The 27051-nt window shown below is 45.7% G+C and overlaps 1 protein-coding gene across 1 annotated transcript in view; it reads right to left on the bottom strand.

Annotated features, from left to right (window-relative positions):
• LOC125761255 (protein serrate) overlaps window positions 1–27051 on the bottom strand; it is a 104642-nt gene that overhangs the window by 28645 nt on the left and 48946 nt on the right. The window contains exons 4-8 of the mRNA XM_049422208.1: window positions 25377–25431; window positions 24468–24573; window positions 24216–24364; window positions 23218–23278; window positions 1357–1490 (exon numbers count right to left, since the gene is read on the bottom strand). Coding sequence (XP_049278165.1) covers window positions 1357–1490; window positions 23218–23278; window positions 24216–24364; window positions 24468–24573; window positions 25377–25431 — 505 coding nt within the window. The remainder of the gene's footprint in view (window positions 1–1356; window positions 1491–23217; window positions 23279–24215; window positions 24365–24467; window positions 24574–25376; window positions 25432–27051) is intronic.

Raw genomic sequence — 27051 nt, 5'->3', positions numbered from 1 at the left:
TAACGTGGTTCCTTATTTCCCGTTGTGTGCAGTCCAAATTGTTGGGTTGATTTCATCGCGACGCTATTGAATTTCAACGATAACCCTCCGAAAGGATCGCGCGTCGATGGTTAAATCGATGACCTATAATATCCTGTTTCAATGGGGAGCGCCCTACGCGCCGGTAGGTTAAATGTAAAATTGCACTGGGAAGTCACATATATTAGCGAGTCAAGCGTGTTCGTAAATTGACGTGTGTGGTGTAGGTCTTATTTCTTGGGCGTCCCAAAATGTCTGGCTAGCCTTAGGTGAGTGGGTTTCTTTCATTGATTGGAACTTTTGGAAGCAATTTTTCTCATCCAGACATACAGCCGAAAACATTTTAAGCCACTATCGTATCGTCGAGCGATAAGATTAAACAATAAAAATTAAATTTCAACTTAATTAGGTTTTTTCCCCCTTCGTCCGGTAGCCTTTTCCATCTCCCATGGTTGCGTCGTGGTTTGCGATGGCTTTTGGTATCATCGGTTCCCATTTACGTTGTTTCAGATTGTGCGTACGGATAGTGCATTCGCTTCGATTCGAGCGCTTGGGTACAAAAACGCACCTTCGCATGGTAAGCGACGGAATGGTGAGACGAGCAAAATGAAGAGTTAAAACAAGGAAAATTTATTATTAATCGATTAATTAAAAGTAATGGCGACCGTGGCCTTCTGATACCTGGCACGAAAATCCATCGATTACATGGTGTTTCTTTTTTTTGGTTTTTGCTGTTGGGTAAAATGTTTGAATTTTTTTAGGGCTTTTTAAAGGTTTATTTCTCTTTCGTGCACGTGGGAAGGGTTGGTTTTAGGAAAGACTTGTAAAGGCGTTTTCCCGTAAAGACCCGTGTGCGTGTGGCATCACGTTATGCTTTCTCCCGATGTTTCGCCATTTTGTTGTTCGTCTTTTTCGATCGACCAAGATCGGCCGGTAATTACCCCAGAAATGATCGGTATTTAATTACCGAAGCGAGCGGATCTTGCACCGTGCGTCGTGTGGTAGACATTGCTCGAAATCGATTTCATTTTTCATCTAAATGAGCTTGCATTAGGCAATATGGAACCGGTGCTTTAGAGTGGCGTATGGTACGCACACCCTCACACCCTTGCGCCTTCTTTGCCGCGGGAAAGTGTACCCGTTGCAACTAAAAGCCGGGAAAGGATACGTTTGGGAGAGGAAAAAAAGGGTTTCGATGCATACACGCCCGGTCACGACCGCATTGCGAGGCAAAGCAAGACGTACGTACGGTAGGGAAAGTGAACCGGATGCTTTGAAAATCCGGAAGTGGTTTAGTTGGGATCGCTATTCGATTCCGAACGCCACCTCGAAACTTACCTTGATCGCAGAGGATTCCACCCCAGTTCGTATCACAGATGCACTGCCATGCACTTCCGTTGCAATAGCCGTGCCGGCAGCCCGGGTACACCATGCACTCGTTACACAGCGGACCACGCCATCCAGGGCGGCATCTGTAAAGGAAAACGATGAGAAATGAGAGACATTTTTAGAATTGATAACGTTTAAACGAAATGGGGAATAAAAAAAGGGGGAACACAAAAAATGCATTCCATTGCTTATAGAAATTGTAACTTTAAAAAAAAAACAGACAATCATCGATCAAAAGAACCGTTTCGAGAGTAATTATTCAACGTTAAACCTTCAAAGTGCGTTCAATTACTCGCACCGCAGGACGTGGTGCCGCGCAAGTGACAAAAGCGTGCTTCTTGCTGTGTTTAAGACTACAGTATTTCCGAGAAAAAGCTGTACACGAAACAATTGCGTGGAGTTCGGTAAAGGAAAAGGAGTTTATATATTTTCAGTTCCCATTTCAAGCGATACTTCTGTAAAGCACCCCCAATTCTCGTAATGTCCAATGATGGAAATCGATAGGGTAATGCTTTTCGGTAATAAAAGTTCACCGAGAGCTACAGGTCACTTCCACCTCGGTCGAACATTTCATTCCGGACGTGATGGCCTGTACGTTGGTGAACGATCGTTAGGTCACCGTCGGATCGAGTACAGTCGGGTCGAGGTTTTGGGAGGCGGCTTTTTTTAGGTTTACGACCGAATATGTTACAGTACGCCAAGTACCCGATGATGGAACCCTTTCGGTGGCGGCAGTGTTTGTGGTGTTTAACAATTAGCACGTACACAGCATTGGGAACTGCTGTCGATGAGTTCCAAGATCGAGGATTGAAGTGTTCATCAAGACGAGGAGAGAAAAAAACGACTCCATAATGTGAAGAAAGTTAGGTCAAATGTGGATGGAAGAAATGTAAATTATGTAGCTACTTAAGGGAAATACGTACGCATGGTAACGAGGTAAAAATTTGACATCCTTTTATGGGCGTTTTGCATGATAGATTGAAGATTGGTTTCACTTTTTTGAGAACTAGTTATAAAAGAGAAAAAGCTTAATGCAATACATCTTTGAAGAACAAAATAGTATATACATATGCGAGCATCATTTCGTCAGTATCTGCCAAAAAATCTCACTGAGCATGGTGACAAACTATCCGAAAATTTGATCGATCCATCGATAAGGATCGATCTGTCCTCAATGATGAACGATGGCCTTTTCATGAGATCATTAAATAAAAGCCTTCGCTGCCGAAAACGTGCACGCCGATCGAAGACAAAGATTGCGACGAGCGGATGAAAAAAGGCCCACCATCGACGATTTGCAGTTGCCTTGAAGTTTTGCTGCTTTAACTTTTGGAGGTAAAACAAAGACGAAGATAAAAACAAGCAGCGACTCATCACTGTGTTTCACAGATTCCCGGGGCCCCGGTCAATTCGTGTGGTGGGAAAAAATACGCAATGACAGTAATCGGGACGTGATTTAGGCACTGATGTTCTCGGTGACTCAGGGGGGATGGAAAGTGATATTTGAGCAGAAGCAAGAGAGAGAGAGAGAGAGAGTGAGGGAAGAGGTGCTATGCTTCTGTTTGTTTTTCGTTTCCATCCCTCCTTTCCCCTTTCCCCCCCGTTCGATGTTACCAGGCAGGTTGGGGGGTACCTTTACACCAAACGCCAAAATCTAACACCGGGCCGCTTCATAAAGCAAAGAAGTGTTTTGTTTGATGTTGGACGAAGCAGCGCTCTTTAGCAAACACTCACACACTGCAAGATGAGGACGGTTTAGGAAACAAACAGACGGGTCCACCAAAATGATGACAGTGAGGACATAAAGACAAGAAAAGGAAAGGAAAATGAATACACACTGCACTAAAACGGAGATGATCCCACCACGCTACCATCTTCCCGGTATGCGGAACGGATTTTTGGGTGTTTTAAGTCTTTCGCCTGTTTCCTTCCAATATCCATTTAGTCGTCGCTTAACGAGGGTCAAAACGAATGAGTCAAACTATCTATTCAAAAGCGAGTGGACGGTAGAATTGTGGTTGCGAAGAGCCTGTTTTTTTGGTGGGTAAATAAAATGTCCACCTTCGTACAGAATTCCGGTACCGCGTTAGTTGCCTTCTGGGTAAAGTATTTGAATATTTCCTTCCCTTAGTAGTGTTTTCGCTTTTCGAACGTTTCCGTTCCGCTTCTTTGCTGCCGTCGAAATTCCGACGCTACTTTGGCGGCTGCATTCGCGCACGTTAATTAATAACGCCTTGCGAACGCGAAGGTATTGTTTCCATTTCATCAGGACACCAAAATGCCGGTGTGGCATTTATTTTAAGCTAAACGAAGCCAGTGCTCAGTGTTGGCTTGGTACGAATGACGGAATGTTGGAAAGGGTCGTAAGAAGGACGTATTTAAATGAGGTATCCTGGAATGGACACGTAACTTGCTCGATTCGGTAAAACGGACACCATGAGCACTGTGTCTGACTATTTGAAAAATGTACCGATCGTACGATTCGTTCGATTCGTGTCTAATGGGTAATGGGTTGAGGATGATCTGATTCGCGAGATCCACCATTCGTGCAGCGGATCACATTCCTGGATCCGTACCATCGTGAGAATGAATTTTGCTGTTGTTTGTCGGCGTTTGTCTGGGCCACAAACAACGCCACAACAGTTAGAAAACTAATTCGGGTACAATTTCCACGATTGTTTGATTTTGCCCGCCACTGTCAAAATGCTATCGGGATTGTATGTCCGAACATGGTAGGGTTGTATACGCGCCGGTACGGCTCCGATCGATCCCGATCATCAAATCCTGACCGCTCCCTTTCATCCATCGAAGAACATATCCAATTACAAAACGTTCAAGTCCACATTGCAGCACGATATTACACAACGCAAGCGTCCCGACGAATACACGAGCAGAGCAGAGCTGTTGTGTACATGGGTTCGCACGATCAAAAGCATCGATGGGGCGTTGAAGTGGAAATGTCCAGTCAAGTTTCCCGCCACTGACAAGCTGCTTCCGAAGTGCACCGCTAGACGGCGCCACCGAGGTGGATCAGGATCTGGTTTGTGAAGCAACACGAACCCAACCCACGGACAGCGTGCCAGTGCCTGTAGTTGATGGGGTTAGGTTTTCCGATCGAAGCGGCTCCGCTTTGTGTGCTGATGGCAGTGACAGTCCCCAAAAAAACACAATTACTCCACAAAGCGTTGGAAGCTCCCCAACAAAGCTGTCCACTTGGGATCCTGCTTCTCTCCAACACTACGGCTTGCGTGCTCCCCTGTGAGTGTGAAGGAGTCGGATTACACAATGTTGACCAGGGTGTGAGGTAAAGCAGGCGAAATATGTACCTTTTTGAAGGAAAAAAAATGGATGGAAGTACAAATAACTTTCAGCGGGCCGTGGTGGACAATCAATTACAAACATGGATCCCCATTATGCTTCAGCACTTTGAAGCCGGTCGGGACCGGTACCCTGTACCGGTAGGTAAAATGATACCGAACGGGCAGGAACGGGCGTTTCGGGTGTTTTATGATTTATGTGCCCACTTTATGTGGTGTGTGTATATGTTTCTGGGCGAGTGCGTCGATCAACGTGAATCCCGACCGACTGACCGAAAGATAACAATGCTTCCCATTTTTTGTTTGGTTTTGTTTTCACCGCTTGGTTGGCTTTTGGGCTTTTTTTTGGGAAGCATTCGGCCTCCCTCTCCAATCCGAGTGGGACGACTCCTATGTTGAAATCGAAACTTTTAAAGCACACGGAGCACGGAGAGCGTGGCGAGGTGTTTAGCGTCTCGTGGAAGCATACCTTTGAAGGTGTTGCGAAAAGTCACAACTTGGTATATTTCCCTGTGATTCTTTACGAACGCTGCGAGTGTCGGGTCGGGTTCGAAGGTAGGCTCGAAACTTAATATAGAGGTGCAACTTGCTGTTTACTAGACAATTCCAACATCCGACAGCTTTCCGCTGGTCGTACGTTTTGGCCTGCACCACACACTGCTTTGTTAGAGGACAACCGTTTTGTTCTTCTGGCGGTTTGATGCTCACAGTAACGGCAACAAATCGCAGCCTAAACGGAGCCAGGAAAACGCCGGGTTTGTTCTCTTGGTGCTGTGTGCACGTCACATATCGTTACGATTTACATCATCCTTCGACAAGACAGGAGACATGGGTCTCCCGATTGTCGTACCTGTGTACCTTCTGGTCCTTCTCGCCGATCCGGCAGTTCATGAGACGCGCGATCTCACGCGCACGATCTCCCTTTTACTGTACTGGTACCAAGTGTCTAATCTGCATGTCTGCTCTGGGTTGGAAGGTGTACCCGGGGGGTACCGTCTCACGTGCGGTTGATGGCAACGGTGACACACTCGCGGTGATGGGCCTGATGCCAGCCACAGTTCCCAGTGCCGGCGTGACAGGGTTCGCTGGATCGGGGACGGGCACGATCACCTTTCGTGCTTCCTTTGCGCTATTCGGAAATCGCGGCTGTGCGCGGGCGTTTGAGATTTATTGCAGAATTAAAACTTTCAAACAATGTTCCGCTTGTTCAATTATGTATGATTAAGCGCTTATTTATTTATTATTAATTTTCCGCGAGGCGAGAGGTGCAAGATGTTCTTTTTTGTTGGATGAAGTACATACATGGGAAGCAAATTGTCACACGTGTTTCAACCCGAGCACTGTGTGGTGTGATTCATAGAAAAAAAAGGTTTTTCATGGCGAGGGTGGAAATGATCGCACATGATCGAGATCAACGAAAACACACAACATGGGTGGTTTCGCAACATGTGTGTTCCTATATTTGTCTAGGATTCGAACGTATGTTACCCATCCTGAGGTGGAGGTGTTATTGTTCGGCACCACATTTGTCCGGTGGCCCGAATCGGAATATGCGCTCGTTTATTAGTCGTGCCGTGTGTGTATGTTGGTGATCCTTCCCGATGACAACTCGATAAAATGGTGAATTTATTTTACAATTGTCCTGCCGCTCAAGGCAGACCAGCCAGATGGGACCCGGTAGAATCCCGGTGCCTGAACACACGGTGGCAGTAGGTTATTGTTTCCGTACGGAATGTGCAGACCGTAGGCAAAGATTTATAGCACGTTACATAACAATGCTATCAATCAAACCGTTTCCCACTAAGGGAAGCACAAAATTACGGTGCTTGGTCGAAGATAGATAGGCTTGTTGGGGTAAGTGAGGAGGATACAATATTGGTGGTTCGCGGTTCGGGTCATAGCGCAAGGCGAAACAAAGCGGCAAATCACTACGCCTAACCCTTAACTGTAGGTTTGGCGGTATATTAGCGTGCAAAGCGTTGGTCAGCGTTGCACAATTTTAATCAGGTGCTATGTAGGGCGTACGGCAATACCATTCCACCAAAGCTCCAATAACTAAAGCCTTCTGCTTCAATTGAATGCATCCCAACCGAAACTAACTCCATAATGATGGTGTAGTGAGAACGGGTAGCTTTCAGTAACATTGTATAGCACTATTTAAATTATTATGCAAAACATTTTGAAGCAGTCACAAGTTTTCGAACTGAGCTTATTGCTTTTGCTTCGATCGACGGTCCTTTTGGAGGGTTAGTTGTGTTGTAAGATGACGGCTGTCTGTTACCATCGGCTGTCTGGTTTTGGTCTCGCAGGACCCAAAACTCTCTGGGCACGGCGTACACTGTGACGGCAGTGCCATTTTGGGGCGTTGAGTAAATGCGAACTTCAACAAAACGTAAGGCAATTCACATCAAAATATCACATCCGCTTAGCTGAGTGGCTGGGTGCGTTGGGCGTCGATGATCCCACTCAGGCTGAAGAGCGGAGTGAATTGAATTGCGGTATGCCCTTCTGAGCGGTATGTTATTCGGGAGCGAAACCAGCTTCCTCGGTAAGTTTGTGGTTTTTATTTTCAGTCTTCTTCTGTTGTGGTTCCTACATTTCGGCAACGGGGTTAAAGTTATGTTTGAGAGATTGTGTGCGAGACAGGGAAGAACAGTGGCAAGAGATGTGGTTTGGCGTTTATTTTGCTTTTGTTTTGTTTCGTTGTTTCGGTGCGGCTTGCGCGGTTTTTTTTTGTTCATATCCGAAAAGCAGTCTCGAAACTCCGGGCCGTACGTATGGCGCAGGTGTGGGAAAATGTTCCTCGATGTAATTGGCCATCCGACCACCGACACCGCCACCGACATGCTTCTACTACCGGTCCCCGGGTCTTCTTACACGCTTTCCGCCACTTCCGCGGGACCACTTAGCGAATGAAAGGAAGGAAGCGCGGGGCCGGCTTGCGTGGCAGAAGAGCAGACGGAAAAATAGGAAGGAAGAGAAAAAAAAGTCGAACCCTTTCGCAGAGCGAAACTCGTGGTACCGTCGGTGAACTCGCTTAACCTTCGCGGTCTGGTGCGCAGGAGACGCAACACGCTGCCAATCGAGTTGTGCGGGAGGATGCATCGTGGCGGTATCGAGCCGGTTGGGATGAGGTATTGTGTACACTCTCACACCCACCGGAGTAGTTTGCAAAGTTGCCCAAAGCTGCCACACTAAATGACAATTGAAGTCTGGCGAAAATGGGTGAAACGGTGCGAAATGTCAATCACGGACCCATTTTGTCCATTATGGGAAGGGGTAAGGTGAGTGGCAGCTGGGGTGCTTCGGTAAAGGTGCTGTTTTCCGACCTTGTTTAGAGTTGTTCTTTCCCGTGTGTGATGCTTCCTCTTCTCTCTATGCTCACTTTCGCTTATAACACGTCCGGGGCGGATCGCTACGGTGTACCATAACTTTTTTTTTCGTTCCACCAGGTGACAATAATAGCTCATACTTCTTTCTCATCTGCAACTGAGCCTCGGGACATGATGATCAATGTTCTTTTCCCAAGCCAGTGTGCTAGAAGGAGCTTGTGGGGAGGCATTCAAAGTGTGGGGTTTGTTGCAAAAATCTCATCCCTCATTCATTTCCTATCCTCCGTCCAACCAAAAAAAAACAAACGATTCTCTCAAGAAGGGAATGTCGAGCAATAGAGCTGGGCGGGTGTTATTGTCCTCCGCTCTGCTCCATGGTTGAGCGCGGAACAGGGAACCGCCGAAGAAAGTGTGGCCGTATTGCGCTTTGGCAGAGTGCAGCATAAGCCGTATCGGAGTACGATCAGTACAATTGTCGTTCGCTGCATTGCGGGCGTCGAAATCTGAAGGTTCTTCTGCTGCCGCCTCGGTAAGCAAACGCCGCGGGGCGAGATTGCACACACGTCGACTTGTGCAAACGACGAAAGTACCGACGTCGGTACATGAAGCATACATGATCGCCGAACGCCCGACCAGCAGCAGCAGCAGCAGACTGAACTGGTGGACCAGTTGTGTAGGCAGCAAATCGTGGCCACATGACGGCGAGAAACGACAGCGGGGTTCGTCGCTTTATTTATAGCTGAACCGAACGCGAGTCTCATCCGAAACCGGCGGTTCTACCTGACCGTAGTTATTGTTATTATTGTGTTATTGATATTTCATTAGGTATTATTTATTGCCGCACTCGAGGGCATTTATTTCAGTTTGACATTTTGTACCTTGCGCGTCCCATTTGGCAGGGCAAATCGTGGAATTGAGTACACCTTCCAGCGGAACTGGGACGGGAGCGTTATCCTGCCAATGTTTAACCGTGTTTGCTGGGACGTAATCTTGTGGCCCCCATCAGCTCACCAGGTTGCGCTGAGGGGTATGATAATTTGAACGCTTTCGAGAAGGAAAATCAAACAAAAGAAACAAAAAATGCACACACATACACACACGCACGGGGATGAAAAAACAACACATTCCGTTTAAGTGCTCGTTTAAGTGGCCTAATCGAATTATTGTTTCACATGAAAGTTGGAGTTCGGCGGGGAGCTTAAAGGAAGGAAAACTGCATCAATATACAGAGCTTTCTCATCGTTCTCGTACTACTCCCCATTCCCACTTGTCTATCTTGTTTGTGTGTTTGTTTGCGTTTCTCATTTCTTCTACGAGATGCTCATCATCAAGTGCATCATCGTCTGCGGTTTCGTCCATTTGGCTCCTTCTCGTCCGCTTTTATTGACACATTTCCGCATACTGGCTCGCGATGACGATACCAGTCGGCAAAAGGCCGGTGAGGAATAATGCTGAAAACAAATGTTTAACCGATGTAAACAGTGACAGTGGCGGCGGGTGAATAATGTTAAATTTAAAAACAAAAAATCCTACCACAAAGCCGAAACACCCTATGCGAAGCGGTATCATGCCCGATCGCTCGACTTTTCCCAACCGGTGGTAGTAGTGATGATCGCCATCACCTTCACCCGTGCTAGTGGAATGCGTCGCTACTTGCGTCACCCTGCGGCTTCGGTGATGTTTGCATGTTTGTTCGCTTGTTTGATTTTTGACTTTTGTTTCAAAACGTGCATTGCACTGGATGGACTAAACCCGGAGCGAGGGCGAGAATCTTTGGTCAAGATTTCACAGTCGCCCACACAATCCGTTTCTCCGGAGATTCGGTGGAATGTTTGAGTAAGTAAGAAAAAAAAACTGACAACTAGAAGGATTGGAAGGTGTGTGACCATCGATTTTTGGGGGGTGGGTAGCAATACCAGCGGGTTAGGCTCCGCCAGGTGAAGAATTTAGCGCAAATATTTAGTCGACTGTCAATCGACCATGCTCGATCGAGATATGCGGGAGATAGATATAATGAGATACATAAAGCAAACGGTACATAGCTGGCTAGCTGGTTAGCTACAGCACTGGTCGCGGGAGAAGATCCAGATAGCCTTACTGGGCTCTTGGGATGGTACTGGCGAAACTCGCCGTTGTTTTTCAGGCAAACCAAGCCGCAGTACTTGCATCTGCACATATTGGTTTACAATTTAGCGAGTCTTCCATCGTTGTTTGTTAATTATTCCCGCGCCATCGCCGAGTACCCGGCGCGGACATCTCAATTTAAACGATAGTATCTCGCGACTAACTTAACGTTCGGTTCTATGCCGGTTTGGCTACGAGTTTGGGGAGGAAACGATCGACGACTAATAAAGTCACAGTAACGAGCGCGGATTCGCGAAACGTAGTTTTTTTATCATAATCAACCAATCTCTAAGCGCTAAACGTTCAGTTCCGCGCATAAGATTCCGTCGCTTAGGAAATGGTCCACAAAACAACAGTCTCCTCATAGCCCGGAGGTTTCGATGGGAAAACCAAATGTATAATGATAACCGGGTGGCACGGAACGATCAAGTTAAGCGTTGGATTAAAAATGGAAGAATAGAGTCCACAACCGGATGGAGTGTCAAGCGTTAGTTGCAGTTGGTCGAAAATCGAGCAGCCGATGTAATGCTCCGAAATAGCCAAGAAGGCAGAAGGAACCTTCTTTCGGCGTGCGATTATTCGATCGCTTCCTCTACCGAAGTGTATCGGTGGAGAAATTATTGTTGTCGTTTCTTTCCCTAACAGAGCATGCAGCAGCTGGCACTCCGACATGCACCGTTTTGGGGTCGTCCGGCCGGGTCATCGAAGATCGCCTTCGTAACCGGGGCCGTAGTATACGGCGAAAGTCGATCCATCGCACCGATAAACTGCGCCAAACTTCACCTCACCAACTCGACCAAGGTTCCAAAACAAGCAGTATATCCTCCCGGCTACTAAAAAGCTACGAGTTGGAACCAGCTGAATAATGGGAAGGGAAGCGACGACGACTGGTGCGATGTTTTGTGGTCTTATAAATTGTTGAGCCTTGTCTTATTATGTAAATGCTTCTTTATTCGCCAAAGAGGGCAGCTCTCACTGGAGAAGAGCAACAGTAACAAAAAAAAAAAACGATCTCCAACAAAAAGCTACAGCATCCCACGGTCAATCAGCAGAATTGCTCCGAAAGCGATGGGCTTTGTCTAGTCAATAAAGGCGTTGGAGCTCGAAACGCGAGGAAGAAAGAAAACGCGCAGGAGGCTGCCCGAAATGGGTTAGATTATTTCACTCCTTCCGCGGCTTGCTGTTCAAGTTTGTCGATAACGTCTACCAGGTTTGTTTTCAGTGAGGTACGCGAAGTTGGTTATGTTAGCGCGAGCCAGAGGGTGCTGGATGACACGTCGCGTGATTGCTGGAACTGTTTGCAACACAGTCCACAGATTGTCCTGGAAACAGCTGGGGTTGTTTGATGTTTCCTGCGGTCGGAGGTCGCAATGGAAGACTTCCAATGGACGTCTTAGACGGTAGATCAATTTCTTGTAGTAGTTATTCCGAGGGACTCTTAAGTAGAATTGAGAGTATCCTCCCCATTGGAACCTATGATGTTTGCTCGTTTGAACTTTTAATTTTGGAAACAACATCCAACCATCGATCGATCGATCTACTGTGGCGCTCTGCTATTGCTGCCGTTTGGAACCGATGGGGTTGCACATCTGTGTGCGTCCACTAGCGTCTAGCAGAGAACACGATTTCCAGGACACGGAGTGTAGTGCCATGTCAACTTTGACCCGTACTCTGTTCGTGGACGGAATTCTCCAGAGTTCCCATGTTGGGCTGCTATTTAGGGAGAGAATATTTATTGAAACCTTACTGTGATGGTTTTAGTGGGTTGAGGTACGTAGTCGCTAGGAAGCGGTACTAGAAAGCCACCCGTCTGGATGTGGTGTGAAAAATAAACCTACCGGTTCCTAAATTGTAGCGAAACGATTTGTTTCCTACCAGCTTTGGGGATGAACACAGGGAAACCCGGAGCACCGGAGTGTGGTTGGTGATCAATGCAGAAAACAATACCCAACAACATCAAACAGAAGCCAGAAGCGTGTTGTGGCCACGATCGCGGACAGTCCTAAGACAAAAGTTGGAAGTGTGCCGGGTGCCGCGGGTGGTTTCTAACAAGAACAACATTATACGTATAGAATCTTAATTAATTGAACAATTTAAATAGCCACAGGAGGTTGGGAAGCTACCGGACGAACCGGGGACTATGCTTGCAACGTAAACAGTTTTACCATCTACCAACCGCGGGAAGGTTAGGCAGCGGATTCAATATTGATCTTCTGGAATGTTGCTGGAACGCGTACCTCTTTAAGAAGGTATCACACAGTTCGAGCACGGTAACAAACAGTGCTTCAGGTTACGAATGGTAACGTCGTTTTAATTGAATTCGAAAACATGGCAATCTTCGTCGCTACCCTAAGCTGCGCCCGATCTCGGTCCCATTATTCATTTGTCCGCGTGAATCTGTGTTTTTTTCTTCTTCGTTGCGCTCACCCTGTAAGCAGATCGGTGCGAGCTTTCAATTCGTGCGATAGGAACGCCTGTTCGGATTGGGCCGTTTGCCATTTCGATTCCGAATGAGGCTTCCTGGGATCATGGGTTTGTAGTGTACCGCATGTTAAGGATCGATACATGTGCCCGCCCGGATTTGTGGTGTGTCGTGTTGGCTACTTTACAAAACGGGGTTGGATTTAGTGTTCTTTTTTCTCTACTAAAAGAAAAAAAAACACTCCACAAAGGCGCTCTCCCCACACGAAGGTGGAGTATTGCTTCCGTTCATCTGCTCGCTGCAATCTTGTTGCTGCTGCTGCTGCTGCTGCTGTGGTCCAAATCGAGCGTACACGAATACGCGACCAATCCTCTACCCTGTGCCGTCTTTCACTCGGAACTCAATTAAAATCACGCAATTAATTAAAAGAAACACCAAATAGGCAATCTTGTAACAAAATCTGTTACCTGCGGCCTCGCCACGGTGCCAAGATGCCATCCCCGGTGCAAAATGCATTTCGGAATTGAATGTGTATCGTGTTTTTCGTGAAATGCTTATTTTCCGGTCCGTTCTGGTCGAGCAGGAAACGCGATCTCTCGCATTTGCTGCAGCCAGTGTTAAAGCCCGGAGAGTTAATTATTTTATCTGCTTTCCCATTTAACACTTTCGGTGACTTATTGGCAAAGGCGCAACGAAGCCAGTTGCAGCATCACATAAAAGGGTGAGATTTTAGAGTGAGACCGTGTGTGCGCATCTTCATGCATAAGAGGTTGCTCATGCTAAGGGTAGTACAGTTGCTTACGAAAACCAGCGTTAGAAAGATCGTTTGATAGCCTGAAAGAAGGATAGGCAGAAAAGAAAATGTACGAGAAAATTGATCTTTTGGGTGAGGATATAAAATAGAAAACTGTTTTAAAGGAGGCAATTTTACCAAACCAAACCTCAATGGACTACCACAAATGTATTAAAAACAACTCATGAAACTCAATTTTATAGGGAGTAAAATGCAAACGCATAAACATATTGCAAATGACTGTTTGTTTGAAAATGCGTCACAACTTCTAAGAGCTGCAAACTACGACTCCCTATGATTTCAAGTACGACTTCCACTTCGTCAACTGTCAACTGTTCAAGCGATGGTCATCTCATCGTCACTGGGTGACACACTGCTTTCCTTACGTCGTTTTCGTTGCTATCCCTACACGAGTAGCTTTTGTTTCTTGTCGCAAGAAGAAGCCGGAACACGGGGTTGAGCAATGGTTGGATCTTGTCGCTGGTTACCAACATCTTCGTTGTTTCAAACCAGGCTGGACCGAACAGGCTGATAAATGATGTTCCCTCGCGAATGATCGTTTTGAGGCCAAAACAGGCCCTAAACAAAATACCTGCCAACACGGGAAGAGGGAGTGAAAACACCCAACCTGTGGTGGTAGACTTACCAGATCGATTGATAGCTGGGGAAAGGTTTGAAAGGAAGTAGCATGAGCATAAGACACCGACAGACCTCTCTCGGGGTCGGCTATGAGCGAATGTTCCGACACTGTTCCCTGAAATGAAGCCACGAAACTGTGCTTAGACCCCGTTCGTGACCCTGCGGTGAATCTGCCCGTGCAGCACGCAGAGCACCGGATTTGCATTCCAGTTGCTTTGCTTTGATGCAGTGTGTAACGTTGCGCGATTCCTAGTAACGGGCTTTCATCGAGGGAAATGGAAAATGCGAGTGCTGCACACAATCGCACCCTGTTGCTATTTTAATTGTCCTTTCTTTAGAATTCCGTTCCGCTTACTGGTGTGGATCGCATGCGGAGTGGATGTACGGGGTGTTATGATTTGCATAGAACATGTCGCTGCATTCGCTAGAGTGTGATGATTCAGTTACAAGTAGCAGTTGCATGGTTGCAGCGTTGCGTTAGCGATTGGAAGAATTCTATCCCATGCTGATACTGAGAAAGGTTCATTAAAATGTTTGCTTATGATTTTATTTTTTTTTTGCTCAATCTACCTTCGAACCGGGAATGTCTTTCAAAAGGTTTAAAGTTCAAGCTTTTTTTATAAAACATTTAAGAAAATACTTCCACATCTCACGATTCTAATGCACACTAGTTTTCATTTTGCTACCTACTTATTTCTTTCTTCCAACCTTTCACAAAATCTCTGAAAGCAAATGAAGCTCCAGTGTGTCCGTATCGTCAATCGAAACAAAGTAAAGGCATTTCCAACGTCCCCGATACGCGTGAATCTGCGTAAGGTTCAAACGTATTCGTTAGGGTCATTATCGTTTTGTTTGATGCTGTTTCGCTTTGATTATTCTCTCCCATCGAAGTGAACACTTTCCGTTCTTGTTGCTTCTTCTGCAGCTCAGCAAATCGGGAAGATCTCGAATCGCAGGAAGGCCGGCTGCACGGTGGGTTTAGACACTTTGCGCAACTACATACCTCTCTGCGTTCCTTCTTCAAAGAACCTGTTTTTTTTTTGTTACGTGTGCGTGTATAGCAATCGGGATTTAGACTGTCTGTGCCCTTCGGACGTTGAAACTTCCCGCCAGTCAGTCAAAGGCCGGTCGGGGTATCGTGGACGTACAACAAGTAGTAAAGGATAGAGTATAGCTAAGCTTGCCGTTCAACCTGTTGGTGTGTGAGTTCCTTCCATGCGATGCTCCGTCTCGTTCTAATAGATTTGATTATTTCGACGTAATTTACTATTAATTTTCAATTAGTTACTTGTAAGTTTTCGAAGCGTCGAAAAGTTCCAATTTTCTCACTTCCTTCCTAGTGCTGAGAGTATGGTGGAAGACCTTCAACATTATTATGATGTTTGCATGAGTGTGAGTGTAGGGTGAAGTATGTTGATAGAGAAACAAAAAAAAAAAAACAACAAAACAATCACTGAGGTAAATTTGGATGCGCCCCGTAAACAGACAGAAGCTTAGCACCTATGGTTATGGTTTGGCTTATTCCTATAAAGTGCCATAAGTCGGTGGTGCTTATACACTTATAAGCTTATACACTTTTTAGCATTTTTGGTCCACATTCTATCCTTAGACACAGACACACACACTCAGCTATTCGTGAGCGAGAGCCCAACACAATTCAAGTTCATCAATTCTGTACAGTTGATTATGCTTCATTATCAGCTTTTGTTTTACGGGCGTGCAGCATATTTCGGCCGTACCGGCCCATCCGGATTGCCATCGGTTTTGGGCCACAATCGATCGTACGCGGTTCCTATTAGGTTCCGTCACGCTTACGAGCCGCGGAAAATGGCGATATCACGCAGAAATGAGGTTAAACATTTCATCACGCTTCATTAGAACGCATCGATCCGGTCCAGCGAAATGGTCCGGTAGGCTCGAAAGCGAACCCAAAAAGAAAAGAAAGCTAAGCGAAACGGTAAGAACTTTCGGAGAAATAACTCGCAGCAAGAAGAGAACAGGAGTTGTGCTTTTCTCTGGAATATACCGAGGTTCTGTCTGTACTGTCTATACTACAGGTTTTTCCTTTTGATGGGATAATTATGATACATTCGTGCTATGTCTTACGATGCATCGAAACGCATCGAGCTGGGCGATCCTGTAGCTGGTGAGCAATCGTACGATCTACGATCTACACTTTTTATACTCGTCCTATGAAGTCGCTTGCCGGTACCGAACGGCAACGAGCAAGAATGGTTAAAAGGGCCATGTACTCTAGCGATCATACTACAAGTTACCAATTATTTTTCAATAAAAATTGATGATAAATTTCTAGACACACACAACCACTGGCAACCACAGCACCATGTACTGCGCTAGTATGACGTCTTTTTGAAAGAGAAAAAAAACCTGCGTCCATGGAGCTTAAAGGATGACTTGGGCAAGGAAAAAAATGGCACACAACGTCCCAATCATCTCTTCTCACGGCCAAGTGTCGCATATATTCCCATTACGGGGCAAGTTGTTTTTTTTATTATTATGTGTGCTGACTTTGGTTTCTTGTTTTGTTACATGTACATAGTGTGTGTGTTTTTTTTGTTCAACTCGATCGCAAAGATTTATTTACGTTTTTTAGCTTCTCTTAACCCCTATCATTCATCATAGGTCTATTCGTGGTGCTTCGCCAGGGACTTTCGCGGAGATGCGGGACATAATGAATATCCGGATACAGGTTTACCGGGTGCTTTCGCTTCGCCACCAATAATAACCACGTGACAATGGTTAATGCCATAATGGCGATAAGACATGATACAATATTATGGGTAAAATTTCTTAAACTCTTTTTTATCGTAAGTAAAATCGTTATTTAAATTACTTCTATAATCAAGATATATACATAAATTCCTGTTACGAACATCGACGTCTCAGAATACGGAAAAATAGATTTTTTCCACTGATGTTAAACGTAAAAACAAATTCCATTTGCATACTTATTAAGTGTACTCGCACTGAAGGTTTGTTCTCCTCACCGGTTTGTGTTCAATTTTTCACCCTCAAACCAACACCACCAATGACCGGTAGAGCTGGGCTGATAATTAGACTCATCTATCTCGCAAACCCATTTGCTCCTGTGGGGATGCTGTTGCTGAACCCTTCGGCCCCATTGCGGTTGCAATTTTGTAGCTACTCGTCCATAAGCGACCGCGCGCGCTCGTGTGTGTGTTTGTATGTAAAAGTGCAAAAGTAACACGTATACCCATTAAGCCGACTAAAACAAGAGGGATAAGAACCTCCGCTTTCATTTCACACGACCGCCAAGGGAAGAATGTACGAGCGGGAGTTAAATGAAAACAAAATAAAAACGTATCCCAACCAACCGACGAGGGCAGCTAATAATAAGTAATGATATGTTTATATTTGTACTCCGTACGCTTCACGAGGAACTTCAACTGGAGTCAGAGGTGTTTTGTTTTGCCGGGTCTTACAAAAGGGAAAAAGTGCTCAATCGTTTCTGGTTTTTTCTCTGCGTCGTGATTACACTCCTCGCTTTTGTGGACAGAAATCCCTCTTGGCGTTAAGCCGAAAGCCAGTTGTACAGGTCTAGGACTTGTTCAAGTTCCTCGACAGGAGTTAGCAAGGATGTGGCATGGGTGGAGAAATATTTCTTCGCACGATTGGTGCGCGTTCTTGGATGCTATTAATTATTACCGAAAACGTACCACACGGAAAACCCTGCAAAACTCGTTTCGTTGGATCATTTAAGCAATATGGGAAGCGTTTGATTGGTGTTTACAAAGCTTTTCGTACACCACTTGCCAATCGATTCGTACCGGCCGATTCGTTGTTCATAAGTGGGCGATTGCGAGGTTGAGATAAATCAATTAATTCTATACCGTCAATATATTTTTCCTTCCGCTCAGTTGCGCGTGACACGGAAGAAGGAGACGCTTTCCAGCACGCTCTATGTTTCTATTATTTTGCCATATCGATTGTCATTGGGTGCATATTGTGTGTTACTGTTGGGTACATGTGAACGAAAGCTCGCGTTCGGTACAAACGGGGCTTACAACGGAGTCCGCGCTTTGGTTGGCGATTCTCGCATGAAGGAAGCATTGCTTGGGGGGGGGGGTTCGCTGGATGAGTCTGTCTTTACCTTTACCTGCTGCAGTTTCGGTTGTAGACATTGTAGAAGCAAGTACACGGTGCTGGGCGACGCGTCTTGATGTTTCATTTGTCCACCAGGATTGCTTACATGTGGTACAACATTGAGCAGAATGAAGTGAAAAAAAACACAAGGAAATAGGGACAGATTGTAAAGGTCTTCGTCGTGGCCAATAAGAGTGGTATTGAGAAGGACACAGCAAAAAAAAACGCCTCCCCGCCGTACGACAGTACAGCGCCGAGTCGTCTTAATATTAATGAATGCAGCGCGGACGCTCATATCGCTACTGTCTTATCTTTAATGTATTTATTATTATGCTACCAGAAGAGGGACCGCTGAATGCGTTCGGTTTAGCGACGTTTTATCGAACTACTACTGCGATCGGTTGTTCGGTTCCCGCACAGCCACATGGTGGCACATGGCGGCAGAAGCGGTAAGAAAACAGTCTCAACCTGGAAGGGTTCCCAATCGAACAGCGATCTCGCATGTGAGAAGAGACAGTGTCACGCGATGAGAGAAAGGATTCTGTCGCACGAACCGTGCGCGGACCGTATGGTTTGCGATCCTTTGGCGTGAATAATTAAGCGTTCATTTCGCGGCTCGCAAAACGATCGTTCGCTACAAAGAGAAAAGAAAACCGAAAGTAATTGCCATCCTACCAACCGCGCGGACATCGGCGTTGGCGTTGTAAACAGGGAACATTATGAACATGATTAAACAACCGTTTGAAGTGTGTTTACGCTGCTCCCGGTACGAACCGGCTACCAAGACGTCCGAAATGAGTGGATGCCGATGATTGCGACGTTTCGTGGGTTTGTAGCTTTTGCGCAAATAATCGCGATCGCCCACAGAAGCGATCCACCGGTTTGGAGAATAGACGCGTTTCACACGACACACACAAGGGATCGGTTTTTGAGATTGGTATGTAGCGCGATGGGAATTAACCCCAAACGCGAAGGTTGTGGCGTGTAGATTGCACTAGTTTTTTTTGTTTTGTTCCATCGCTGTTTAGGTTACTGTGTGCAGAGTCAGCAGTAGTGCAAGGACTGTACCGAACAGACGGCTCGCTATGAGGATTGCGAACCAATTCCAATGCTTCAACAGAGCGTCCTTTTTTGGTGATAGTTAGCTGGCGAAAATCAAGATACGTGGCCAATAGCCACCACGGTACAAAAGTGTGATCGATCTGATTGCGGTTAGCGGTGGTGTAGGAAATTTTCTTCCAAGCGGTTGACAGATTTATGGATCAGAAGAAAATTGATACCGCGTGGCGTGAGAAGCGGTGTGAAAGTTATCAAACTGCTCTCGTTTCCTAGGAGAACCCATAGGAACGTTTGATTTGATCGCTAGCAAGTGGCAGCCCCGGAGACCTAGTCCAAAATCGGTGTCTCTGGTGTCGGTTGGACTCTCACCCTCGCTTTCGGTTCGATTATCGATTCGACCGTTTGACAGCTTCCGAGCGCGAGAATTCGCACACCATATTAACTCGCTTGGTCCAAATTGAGTCTATTAAGCTAGACACCAGCATGGGCCAGCTGGCCGTATTGTAACATTCCCGTGCGTCACCAGCGAAGAACACGCGATTCTCGTACGGTGGATGGTTTAAATTTCAATTCATTAAATTAATTAATTATGACGTAAAAGGTAACTAACATCGGACCGTCACGTTCGGACGGCTGATGGAAGAGACAGAGTGCTGTACGCGCAACGCCACCGCCTGGTAGTTACCGTTTTCCCGTAGCAACTAGTAGCAACACTCCAGCAACCATGCAGGGCGCGATCTGGCGCGATAATTATGAAATGGGAATCTGGATCGGAGCCATCTGGAAGGAAGCTCGCAACATGGGTCTCTACACACTGGCCAGACTGTTTTTCTTCCCCTCTATGGAGCTTTTAGTGATAGCGATCTGTGAAAATAGCTTGTCGACAACCTACCGCCCTACTGGGACTAAAATAAAACCTAAGGTAGAGGGTGTGTATGGGGCAAGTGGGGGTCCGGAAGAAGGAACAGGGTCGGGTCTTTTGTGTTGTCAGTTTTGTGCGCGATAATCACGTTGATGGTTTTCGCCGGTAGGCTTTTGCGTTCATTTGGCAATGAGCTACGTTTACGGTGCGGTAGCGGAGTGCCGAACGGACTAAATTAAGTCGCCCGCTGTCCCCTACGTTGACAGGTTGCCGTCAATTAGGGACAGTCGGTGCGCACCGGTTGAAGCTTAATTGATTGTGGAAAGGGGCAAAAAACTGTACCCACGATGATGGACTTTTATGAAAACGCAGCACATGAGCGAATTCTATCAGTAGCATGGGTCAGCTATGGGCAAAATGTGGTCAGTTTTGGTGAAAATGATGTCCGTAGCATAGTTTGCCCGGTTAGACGAGACACCAGCCATCCAACACTCTCGGTTGCATGCGGACGAAAATGAGTCCGAAAATGGAACGATCGCTTCCTTTTATTGCCACAAGGCGCTAAGGTGTAATAGTATAATTGCAGCGATTTTCCGGTACTTTAACCAGAGCTCGTTTAAAAAAAGAGAAGCTGATGGGAAGCTGTAGAAGGAGTAGTCTTGGCGATGGATCGCACTGGGCTGGCATTCTTTCGGTAATGGTTGTAAACCAATAGCATTCTCTTTGGCCTGCTACTGGTGGATGCAATTTCTATTGAAACAATTCTATTGTTTTCAGCGTTCCAGGATAAATTAGCCAGAGCCAGGTCGACAAGCGAAGGTGCTGCTCTTTTTTCCCAGTGTTTATTTACGCGTGCGTGTACAACACATCCACAAGTGGTGTAACGCTGTGCTACCGGTACGACCTGTTTTATTAGCCAACAACAAGCGAACCATCCTCCACTCTCATCCTCGCGGCTGCTTCTTCAGCTACCTATTTAGCGCTTCATTCTCTAGCCCTATGCATCGCCTATTTGTAGCGTGTAAAATATTTACTAGGGCTATTGGATGTAATTTATGTTTCGGTACCACCCGCTTGAAACCCCTTCTGCTGCTACAGCTGCTAGTGAGAGAGTGCGGAGATGGGGCTGGAGCTTTTTTGAGTTAGTTTCATGTGAGGTACACGGTGTGTTTAAGCTGTATTCACCAAGGAATCACGGAATTTTCTGGTGTTCCTCTACCACAATTCCTCCACCCATGGTACGATCGCAGAAGATCATTTGTTTGCCGTTTCGAAAATTTACAACCATTTCGAACTATCGATTCATGGGTTTCATGGTACGGCAGGATCCTCCCTTCTTGGCTCTCCACCGGTAGGATACAATTGCCTACTGGTACCAGTAATTTCGAAAACCCAAGGAGACATATTCCGGTACACGATCAAACGACCGGTACAGCGCCATCGAGCGGTAGCGGCACGAGAATCGCGTACGGTAGTTGTGACCGTCGTGTCGTTCGGGTGTAGTATTTGTTTTTAAACTGTGCGAATTTAGATCGGCAACAACAAAAAAAAGCAAATATGCAAAACCGATCGGTACAAAACGGATTTTTCACCGAAACGCGTTAAACCATCTTCGAATATAATGCGAAGTAACGGAGAAGAGGACAAAATGGGGTAGAAGGCGCTGGTAGAGCTAACAAATCGTTGCTCGATTGTAATAAAATAGAAGAAAGAGCTAATTAGGGGAGAGGTACTATTTGCTACAAGCCGTTTTCGCTTGTTCGTTTGAGAAACAAAACACATCCCCGTCGATCACCCCGTTCGCAAGCAAAGCATTTCAAACGGGTTTTGAAAAACAATTCACAGTGCGATCACGACCGAGCTTTTTGTTTTTGTTTCTTTTTCTGGTCTACCACCGTCAATGCAAAAGGAGCCCACAACTGACCGGCCCATCCGTGCTCACAAGCCCTTTCGGATGGGATCGAAACATCGGCTAGGATTCAACGGTAATTCGCGTTCATTGGTTACGGCAGCTCATGGGGTGCCGACACGATCGCCATTCCGGCCCTACTTTGTTCTACTTAGGATCGCACCTCGACGACGCGATCGTGTCCCGATGGGGCATACGGTCTGGTATTGGTTATTTTTCACCCTGGACTGGAAGGTACCGGGTGCACGACCGATGATTGGTTCGAGGTTTTAAGGAGGTTGTTTTGAGTTTGAGAAACCCTCCTACGAGTGCATTCTTTCGTGTGGGAGTGGTGGTTAGACTTTGCATCGAACGGAAAATGGTACATTTGTTGCAAGCATTTGGTGTCGCAAAATTGCAAATGATAGAAATCGCCAACTGGAAAAGACGCTCTTAGAGGGATTGTATTGCAAGGTAATGCTTGAGAAAATATCATGCAATCAGAGTTATATTTGAATTTGAACGTAAGCCTGCGTTTCAGAATGTAATCTTGTTGATTAGTGAAGGATACCGATGTTTGTCGAAAGTTAAAAATAATCTTTCTTGAACAATTCCTCAGCGACCTAGCGACGGCTGTATCAAATGGAGATGAAGAAGTATTATTGCCTTTCGGAGTAGTCTTCAATTTTTTGTTAGAAGGAATGTATTGAGAAATCACTACAATCAGGAGCCCTGTGAGTTGTAGTATGAACTCACTACCTTCTTATTCTTCAAGGCTCCGGTCATGTCATTCGAATGGCATTGCACGACATCCTTTTTGGTCGGCCTCGTGGACTGAGATAGAGTGATGGCGTTGATACGTCTGGGTCTCAAGCGGCCGAAATCGATTAACTCTTCCACATAATAAAGTCTATCATGTCCAAGAAACCTCTGCACTATTTAATCAAATATGAGCTTAGGTTTTTGATGCGTTTGAGTGACAAGAAGTCTAACTTCCCGGGATAACGACGGGATGTCGTTATCTTTAGTTTTACGGCGAAGTCTGTTGTATGGCGTTTGAAACTAGACTTCTGTTCGACGTTCTGATCAGTTATCGCTCCGGTGTAGTTTTTGCAATTCGAACAAATCTTCGAATGCATCATAAACGAAGCAATACCGGGTTCACCCCAATAACTCGTATAAAAAATCGCTAATATCAGTCAACATTTTTATTTTAATTCATATGTTATAACATTCAAGTGGTACTTACTCGCATTCACCCGGCTGGTCACATTTGCCGTGTATTTGATCACATCCTGGCTTGCAGATTGCTGAAAGTGGCATAAGTCACATAAGAAAATGTAAGTATTGTGTTAAAGGGGAAACTTGGCGACCATACATCAACAGAAATAAAAAACGTAACGTATAAAACAAATCAGCGCAAGTGAAAGGAAAAACCTCAAACGTATCTGGTACGTGAAAATGAACCGCCCGTCTGTCTGGTGTGGTACTGGCCAGTGGAGCGATAACGCAGGAAAATGAAAGTAAAATAAAATACAATATAAAACCAGTGCCGGCCATCACTGAGTGACGTGCTGTAAGACAATGCGTGCAAGTAGAAAACATCACTGTTTTGAAACAAATAAAACCCCAGCGATCGGATAAGATAAGGCAGAGTAATGAAGAAATAAAATTCCAAACGTAAAGAAAAACAAAACCCCAAAATCGAATTTTCACCGGCGTTGGTAAACTTTAGTAACATTCGGTTTGGAGGTCGTTATTTGTTTGATTTTTTTTTGTTAAGTTCATTCCGGCGCATTCGGTTTCCCTTCAAAGTTCCATTAGTCTAATCTCGTGAACGTTGTCTTATCCACCATGCGAAAGAGAAGTTCCAAACCAAACGCACGTAAACGATTCGTTAAAAAAAGCTCGACTCTCGATCACGCGCTGGCGCTTGAATGCATCTTCATCGAAACGATCCTCGAACGATCGGTTACATAAATTGACCTTTCACATTGGACTGTTGCTACCGCGTTTTCTGTGAGATTTAGACATTGTATGGGTGCTCTCTTTTGGGGTTGGGTGATTCGTTAATCGTTCCATGACTTAATCTTGTGTAAATGATAACATCAAGCCGGTATGCAGGTTGGAACGTTTGTCACAGAAAAAAACGCTTTACGTATTCGAGATCTTCCTTAACACGACTGATGCTATGGTTTCGTGAATTATTTTGGACCTTAGTAGAGGTAAGTAAGTAGCTGTACATACCTTTTTCACAGTTTGCTCCCTGCCAGCCGGGAAGACACACTTTATTGCCCTGCTTTCCACAGGTATAATGCCCGAACTGGTCGTTCCTGGGCCGGCAGAACGTTGTACAGGTCGTGTTGTAGTAGTTGTCTGCGCACTGTACTCGTACACTGTAAAGGAAACAACAAAACGTTTACACATTATTATGCTGTGATTTATGATTTCGGTGAAAGTATTTTGGAGTTGATAAATTCGTCTGATTTCGCTACTTACCGGTACGTTATTCGTGCGCTCTTTCCTATATGGTCTAATGTATTCCAATCGTGCGACGGTAGAATAACGCCAGAAAATGATGTTTCATCAATAAGTCGCTCGGAAACTGAAACAAAAAAACAAAGCAAAACCAAAGGAAACGTAAACCACGGAAGGTTGGATGGGGTCAAATAGAAAAAGCAGCTTTATGTTTTTAATTAGCATTGTTGATACTTTGGTATAGTTGATGCACAAGTTACGCTGCCTTGAACCAGGAAAGGGTAGTATGCCTTCATTCTTAGTGGTAGTAGCCATTATTCAGCTCGACACAAAAGCGTCAGAAATCACAGCAAAGTGTGCACCAGAGAAAGAAAATGATAGCAAATGTATGGCACGATCCTTTGCTAAACATGGACTGTTACAAATTGTTAAATTGTGTGATTTTTTTTCTACAGCGATCGTGTAGTGATGGTAGCCAGGAATGGTTGGAGAATTGAAAAAAAAAAAACAGTCTACAACAACAAACAAAAGTGAAAGATCGTTATGCTAATTTTTAGTTAACGTCTGACGTAGTGCATGTGGGGGTAACACCACTCAAAGACCTCGATTAAAAGCTACCGTGCAGTTCGTACGGTAGCCCACAAACCAGGGATGTGGTTGAAGGTCCATCACTTGCACCTAACGTTCGTCGTTTGAGTTAATTCACACGAATCGACGGAACCGGCCTGCAAGGGTGGTGTGTTGTTTCACACATGTTTGAAGTACTGGTCCAGTCCAGTTATCATCCTCATGCAATCTATCGTTGTTTTACTTCGGCCAAGCAACAATTAATTTTAAAAAGGTCTTGGTAGAAATCCATCGCACCAAGGGATAAAGGGGCCAAAGTATCGAACCATTTTATATCAGGGGTCGTGTTTAGTGTATACTTACTTGAGTATGACTCGTTGTACATATCTAAAGCTTGTAGGATAAGTGTGAACGATTTCTGAAAGCAAAAAAAAAGAGAAAAGAATAAGAACTATTTAACAGATGAAACATGAAGTAGCGAAGCAAGCGTGAAATGTTTCCGAATCCGTGCGATCATTTTCAGCCACCTTTTCAGTCAGTCGCCTTCCAAAAACTATTCGGCGTTCCTACCGTGCTCCGAAAGACACGGACCCGCTGCAAGCACTTGACCGAAGTAGACCGACCGGAATGAGAATGTTTACGCACTTAATCGGGACGTTCTAGACGAGCCATTCAGCGAATGTGTAATGTTGGCGTACCAGGGTACGAAAAGATCGTGAGAATTTTTACATTAATGAGATTGCCACACATAATTCTCACACTGCCACCGGGGTGGACACCGGGCGTACAGACGGATCGGATGGAAAATATTTTCAGGCCGGACCCGGGCTTTTCTTTCGGGCACCGTCACTGCATTGCCATCATTAGAGCAGAAAAGAGACGAATTGAAACGGTTATGCTCTCGTTTTTCTTACCGTTTTGGTTGTTGTTATTTTACACTCCGGTTCCTATTTTGGTGATTTCACACTTTTCGACAATTGTTATTGTTACGACCGACCGGGCGTACATCGGTTCGCCCTCCCCGGACCCTGATGAATTACAAATCAGGCTGATGGCGAACCAAATCGAGGGAATCGAGAATGGTGAAACATGTTGAAGTGCTTCTGGAATTCTTGATCAACCTATGGATCCTGTCGAGTGGGGTCACTGACACACCGACGACAGTGGTACGGTGCGCCATCTTTTTTCTCTCTCCAAACTTTCCCTTTAGCCCGTTTCTCAAATGTTTCAGCTCGACGTTTGACCCAGACTCGTGTGCGGAGATACGACGACCGGCCATGCTCGAAGATCCTTGTTAGATGATAGCGACATCACGCACGGATGCGGAATGGTTTCGGAGGGCAAAACGGAGGGTGTCGAATTAATGTGATATTTAGAAAACATGAAACACTGTTCGCTCTGTTCCCCTACAGCTGTCGGTGTCCAAATCTCGATGGTATCAAATCGAACGATCACTCCGAACATCGATTGATCCGTCAAAAGTGGGGTGTTAATTTAAGAGCGTGGCTCATAAAAAAGAAAGATCGGGTAGCGTTTTTGAGAAATTCAACAAATTGACAAACAAGCGTGATCGATAAAAATCTTTCCAACGTTTTGTCCGCACGGGTTTATCATTTCTCGGCCGATGTCGTCGTGGTCGCACATACAAAACGGTTCAGCCCCGCCAAAAACCGATCGGTGAAACGTGCGGCGAGCTTAAACGATGGTGGCGAAGGCGTGCGGAAAACATATGCGAGATCATCATAAAGATTCATTCATAAAACGTTACCGAGGCGAGTACAGCGCATCGTGCGGCGCGGGCCAATGGCCGTCCATCGTTCATTAGATGCCGGTGCTCATTCGACGGAGCAGCTTCAGATGGGAGCACGGGGTGCTGGGTGCGAACTATGCGAACGACCGTGATCGGGTGAGATCGTCGTTTCCGCTCGTTATGGCACGTAGTATTCACACATAATAACTCAACACCCCGGCTTGCTTCACCGTGTGTAGACGTTGCACACCGTGGATCAAATCGCGACACCTTGGCTAATGTGTCACC

The sequence above is a fragment of the Anopheles funestus genome, chromosome 2RL (genome assembly GCF_943734845.2).
Source record: "Anopheles funestus chromosome 2RL, idAnoFuneDA-416_04, whole genome shotgun sequence".
Lineage (NCBI taxonomy): Eukaryota > Metazoa > Arthropoda > Insecta > Diptera > Culicidae > Anopheles > Anopheles funestus.
Note: the sequence above shows the minus strand (reverse complement) of the source record. Positions and strands in the feature narration are given on the sequence as shown.